A 6699-nucleotide genomic window follows, 5' to 3' on the forward strand; every position below is an offset into this window, starting at 1 on the left:
GAGAGAGAGAGAGAGAGAGAGAGAGAAAGAGAGAGAGAGAGAAGAAAAAAATACAATGTTGTTATTAGACAAACAACTGTTGGTACCTTGACTACAAGGCACATTAATGCTTCCCGGGAAGCTGAGAATGTTTCGGAGTGCTCTATGGTCTGCTGGGGTAATAATATAGTGTAAAGCGCATAGAGCCTGCTGTTGAGTGGGGATATGCGCTATACAAATGCTATCTATTATTATTATTATTTTTAATATGTGTTTACATTGTAGAGGTCGGTTCTTGTAAATCTACCTCATCTGACCTCAAGTCACAGTGTATATTAAATGTGTGTGTGTGTGTGTGTGTGTGTGTGTGTGTGTGTGTGTGTGTGTGTGTGTGTGTGTGTGTGTGTAGATGTAGATATGTATACGACGGGGAGGGGTGGAGATAGACAATGTTTTTAGCAACAGAACATAGTAATGACATGATTGCCGGAGTAAATGCACGTTCTTTTTTTTAACCAATAGTTCCGTCAAAGACATCCATGGGCACTTTTATGACCTAATTGTGTTGCAAGTCCCGTAAAACTCTTACTGACGGGGAAAAAAGAGAAATCCTTAAACTCAAGGGGAAATGTCTTTGTTTTTTCACCCCCGTGTATTTTATTTTCTTTTTCAGATGTCGAGCGGATTGAAACCAAAGCAGATTCTCTACGTAAACGAAAACTTCAAAATTCGCACGCCTCGTTTCGACTTGGGCTGAGATCATTTGAAGGACTTCATCACTTGTGCAAGCCTACCATCTGAATATGGACCTGATTTCAATTGAGTCTGTTGTGTAAATAATCGAAAACAATTCACTGACTCTAAAGCAAAAACCATGGCGGATTATGTACTGACTACGTCCCTACCTCAGACTGTGACAACCATCTTGTCCTTGGCAACAAACGTGAGTCCAGCTCTGGACAACAGCTCGCAGGGTAGCCCAGAAGGCGATGAGTGTGAGAATGTGCAGTATATTCCTGGTATAGTTAGTAACGAGACGAGACAAGGTCTAGAGAACTTCGCTCGAGGCTACGGCAAAGTTCATGGCTATGTCGCCATCGCAGTCTGCCTTTTCGGTGTTCTCTCCAACATCGCAAACATCATCGTGTTGACAAGGAAAAATATGGCTTCCAGCACCAACACGCTTCTACTGTGGCTTGCTGTGTCAGATCTTCTGACAATGCTCAGTTACCTCCCGTTTGCGATACACTTTTACGTCATGGTTCCACAAGACCCAAACAGGCCTCCGTTCAGCTCCGACGAGTTCTCCTGGATTTGTTTTCTCCTGTTCCACGCTAGCTTCAGCATCGTGTGTCATTCTATAGCCATATGGCTCACTATCGCCTTAGCTATTTTCCGCTATATCTACATTTGTAAGCCTACGCGTGGCTCCTACTATTGCAGCCAGCAGAGAGCGAGGTATGTCGTGATTCTCGTCATTGTCCTCACCATCATCATTTGTATCCCCAACTACGCCGTCAACACGTACATGCACCACGAGGTCCCAGCCAATCCAGACGTCGGCGACAGCAACACGACGACTGCAAGGGCAGTCACCGACTCCTCTCTCTTCAGCGACAACGGCACTAAAGTTTCGGGAGGCGGGGGTGGTGCAGCCCTATCCTTCTACTTCCCAATCTTGCGCCAGTCCACCACTGTGGACAAATTCATTATACAGATCAACTTCTGGGTCCAGGCCATTCTGATCAAGCTGATCCCATGTGGAATGTTGACCACTCTCACGCTGCTGCTGCTTCATGCTATGCACAAGGCGTACCGCAAAAGGCTCAAACTTAAATCCCAGGGCCGTAAAGCTGAGTCAGACAAGCACGGAGAACATAACCGCACAACAGGCATGTTGTTGGCAGTGGTTGTTCTCTTCACTCTGACGGAATTGCCTCAGGGTATCCTCACTCTAGGAAATATATTTTTCAAGTGCTTCACCCAGCTCGTGTACTACCCGCTCGGTGACCTCATAGACATGATGGCGCTCACCAATAACTCTGTCAACTTCGTACTCTATTGCACCATGAGCACGCAGTTCCGCACAACTTTCGCAGCTATTTTCTGCCCTCAAAGAACGGGAAGACCAAAATGGCTTAAACTGAGATTGGTGAAATCTCGACCTGGAGGTGGGAGTGGAGGAGGAAGCGGAGGAAAGAATTCTTCAATTGAGGTCAACGACAAAGATGGCAAGCACACCCGCGCAAACAATAACGGACGTGCACGTGCCGCCAGCAAGCCGGACCAGCCAGTGGATGAGTCTCTGACTGTGTGTAACGAGCTCAACAACAAAGGACCTGTTCAGATCCACGATCACAGTAACAACGGCAGCGACGGACAGCCGCTCGCTCACAGCGACAAGATTCCGCTCACGCCTGACGGCAGCAACGGAAACACGGCCACGCACACACACGGCTACTCGGCGGAACACGCGCATGTATGACTTCAGACTCATCGTTGATGAACCACACTGAGGACTTTCCTCTGTACCTGGTCCCGTCACAATCGGAAGGATGTTTATTCAAATATTGGCCCGGCCTTTAAAGAACATACTGTCTCCTTAATAAGGACAATGTCATTTCCACACAAAGAAACTAGGAAACTAAAGACATGGACTGCAGAACTTTGACTGAGCTCAGTTGAGAATGATGTCAGATACTGTAGGTGAAACTGAGATAAACCGTTGATAGTTTATTTATCTTATGGCATCTTTTTTATAAGTTCATCTGATACTTACCTCTAGAGAGAGACCTATTTTTTGGATTTTTGGAGACTAGTTGGATAAATTCTCCGGTTCGCCGCAAGTATGATTGTGTATCTTGATCATTTCTCAAGTTAAATTGATCAAATGCATTTAATGATCAGTTTCTCGGCTGAGAACAATCCTTACTTACCTTGTTTTGTGATTGTAAATAATTTACTGTAAATGATTTGCGTCCACATTGAGACAATTTAGGTCATTTAGGAGTGGCGCTGCTTTAACCCTGCTTGCAAGGTCAACCCGGACTGAGCGAGATACAGTATCTTGAGAAAGAGAGATACTCGTTAAAAACTGGTTTCCCCATACGGGAATCAAACTCATGTCTTTTGTCTGCAACGGCTAAAAGCCTAATCATTACACCACGATGAAGACATGATGATTGTGCATCTGTAGTAGAGACCACAGTCAGGTAGTTATTAATTCTGCTGTGTTGTTGAAGTGTTACTATAATATAAGAATAACATAACGCCTCTATAATAAGGCTTCATCTAATGAGCTCATATTCTGTTCGCTAATGCTGACGATATATCGGTGATAAAGTAATAATTTCATGACAATCATGGTAACCATAATATGGTGGGGGTGAATGAAAAGGTTGGACAGAACTGAAAATGATATGTGTTCGCCAGTTTGCAATACGATCCCTTGATAAATATTCCACGACATATCACGAACTTAGTAACGAGATTTTTTAATGATATGAACAGTCTCGTTTTAGATTTATGAACACTGAGTGTTTGACAGCAATGTTAGTGCACAATCAGTGACTTGGTGGAACATATTTTACAGTAAACCCAGATTGTGCCATTGCGTGCATATGATTCAGTGCAAATGTTTTTGTAACAGAAATTTTATTTAAACCGTTGGGCCTTTTTTGGGGATCATAGACCCAAACAAGCTCTCTCCAGTTATCATGGAGCGTGGTTTAGTAACTTCAGGGATGTCCGGTCCTACTCGCCTGTGCACCCATGTCACGAACATCACGACCCCAGCTGTTCTTTCGCTTCCCCTTTTCCTGTTTTCCTTTTCCCTCTGTTCTTCTTGGTTGCAGGTTAAAACTTTGCTTTTAAAGCATTTTATAATTGTAAAATAAATGTTCAAAAGACGCCCATCTGAAACTTTACATGATAAACTGTTTGAGTTATTCTGAAGGTTCTATGAATTCTTTTGTTTCCTGCTCATTAGACTGTGAGAGATAATGCTTTTAATTTCATTGTTTGGTTATACCATCTTTATTGTACCTGAAAAACATTTCTTGGCATTGATAAATTGGGAACGTTCTCCTCGTAGTTTAAATCCTGAAAGATTACTACGCTTAAAAATTGTAAATTCCTGAACGTGAGTCTTTGAGTGCTGGACTTGACTGCATTTTCATTTTCTTCTTTGTATGCAAATCAGACAGTTGACAGTAACGTGCTGCTTGCAGTGTAATACAGATATCACACACATACACATACACACGTGCAAGCAGAAGTACACACGCACACATGCTCTCCCACGCATACACATGCACGTAACAATATATCAGGCATCAGCACGCACGCACAGCGCAAAGAGCGAGGTAGTATTTTAGCTGGATAGAGGTTAATACACAGTTATTGAGATTGTCTCATTTATCGTTTATCCGCCATATCCCTCTGCTGTGCTAACAAACATGCCTAAATTGATTTCGGTATCAATTGAGCAATCACGTCCGATGGGATTTTCTGTGCTTCAGACAATCGATTTCATTACTATTATTTCAGCCCTGAATGGAGCCCTCTGCTCAGAAATAGATGCATGTTTTGTCTATAGGGGTCTGCAGACGTTGTGCTTTTATTGTAATTAGAATGTTCAACTTTATAATAGCGGATGGGTTGGACTTCGTGGGAGTGTAAAAGTTCTGATTCTGTGAAGTGAAGACAACGGGCATGACAATTCCAATGATAATAAAATAGAAGTTATGAATGAAGCTTTAAGTCGAATAGTTCCATACGATGATTTCGACATCAGCATATTTTTATCGTGTCGTGAGCTCAGTGCATAAGGGAAATATTAGAAGTTTAAAGTTGTTTCATTGTCGTGTTTTGTTATATTATATTCTTCCTTGGGACGCATTGCTGGTTTGTATTACGTGGCAAAGACATCCGAATTTATTCCCTTCGATCTGGTAATATTTCTAGAGACATAAAGAGAGCAAACATTAATATCAAAACAAGTCTGCGGGTATTTTCAGCAAAGAAAACAAATATTGTCAATGATTTGAAGAATAAAATGTGGTAAAAGCGGAGCTACGTGATGCTCGTTTTCCCCAAAGCTAACATCATTATAGGATCCAATGATATGTTTTCAGAATTGTGTGAAACATTCTTTGCGTATTGTGCACACAAATTTGAGGATTTCTCGCTTATATGTACCTCTTATTAAAGATGCATAGGGATTTAGAAGTACATGGATTTCATTCAAATTCCAGTGAAAAATATAACCACACTAGTTATTCTCTCGCTATATGAAAGCCTTGCTGAAGGTTGTTTAGGAAGCGATCTCTACTTCTCTCTTGTTTGTTCTGAAACTGTTATGAGTTCGATTTTATATACTTTTTTAAATATACTTTTGTTGTTGTTGGTGGTGGTTTTGAAGAAACGGGGTTAATGAATAAGAATTCTCTAGAACAAAAGAAAAGGAGACTAGAGCGAACAAATCCAACACGTCAGCCATTTTCAAAAAGTTAATTGCGCAATCATCTTGGCCTTATAATATCTCTGTAATTATATCTCGCTCCCGGTTCTAGCAGAACTGTTTGTGGGAAAATGTGGGCGGAATACAGAAGGACGAATTAGAAAAAACAGAATTCGGAAGCTAGCGTGTGTATGGCCTCTTGTGAACGTAAGTGAGAGCGTGTCTGTGAGAGAGTGAAAGAGATCTCATGTTTGTGTGTGCGTGTATGGCGGGGTGGGGGTATGTATATATATATGTGCGTGTGTGTATGTGTTTATGTTCTATATAGGAGCTCACCCGTGTGTGCTCATGTGGTCGTATTATCGAAAGCATGTGCATTGCAGAACCTCTGCATGGTTGAAAAGGGGCACTTTTAAAATGCAAGAAAAGTAATTGATATGAATCCAGGTAATATGTTAAATGACAAGTTGGCAAAAATACGGACAGTTTTTGTGTTGTTGTTTTTTGTTCCAACAAAGCAGCAATCATGCTATTGATATAGATACATTAAGATTACAAACTATGCACCCTTAAGTATAGCCATTGAAGCATGGAGACGCATACATAGGTGAGCTCAATCGAAGTAGGAAAAACAAGAAAAGAGGAAAAGCTAGGCTAAATAGGGTCGACTCAAAACGACTGACGATTTCCATTTGAAATATTTGAAACTGTGAAGCCAAGAAATATGTAATCGTATCACTGTGCATGTTCATAGTGATTAGTAAATACGTCAAGCTATGCTTGCTTTCTTCGGCCTAAGCTGTTTCCTCTCAACGGTCCTCAAGATGTGAACGATGGACCTTTCAAGATGGGTTTAAAAGCCATTTAGGTAGACTTGATATATTAAAGCATGAAAACAAACCCTCTAGGAAAACGACTGAATATATTTTCCTGTTCTATTCTTGATCACTTTGATTATTCCCAGATGTTCCCACGCTAATAATATTCATCTCAAAGAGGATAAAAAAAAGTGTTAGCTTTCCTTGATTAGCATCATATATTTATCAATGGATCTCATTTGTATTAATTTCTTATCCATCACTTATAATTTCCTGTTCCGGCGTACATTTACATATACCTCTAACCCCAGGGTTTATTCCTATTAAGCTATGCGTTTTGCAAAGGTGTAAAAACTAACGCCTTATTCAGTAAGAAGGTATGCTTGTGTCGCGGTCAAGTCTGTGTGTGTGCGTACGTGGGTGCGTGCGTGTGTGTGTGTG

At 41.3% G+C, this 6699-nt stretch overlaps 1 protein-coding gene across 2 annotated transcripts in view; it reads left to right on the forward strand.

Moving 5' to 3' along the window:
- The window catches only part of LOC101857113 (sex peptide receptor), a 162761-nt gene extending 159392 nt beyond the window's left edge, over positions 1–3369 (forward strand). For both annotated transcript variants that reach the window (XM_005098263.3, XM_013082493.2), the window contains one exon: positions 653–3369. In XM_005098263.3, the coding sequence (XP_005098320.1) occupies positions 854–2464 (1611 nt within the window). In that variant the 5' untranslated portion in view covers positions 653–853 and the 3' untranslated portion in view covers positions 2465–3369. The remainder of the gene's footprint in view (positions 1–652) is intronic.
- The last annotated feature ends 3330 nt before the right edge of the window (positions 3370–6699 follow it).

The sequence above is a fragment of the Aplysia californica genome, unplaced genomic scaffold, assembly GCF_000002075.1.
Source record: "Aplysia californica isolate F4 #8 unplaced genomic scaffold, AplCal3.0 scaffold00177, whole genome shotgun sequence".
Classification (NCBI taxonomy): domain Eukaryota; kingdom Metazoa; phylum Mollusca; class Gastropoda; order Aplysiida; family Aplysiidae; genus Aplysia; species Aplysia californica.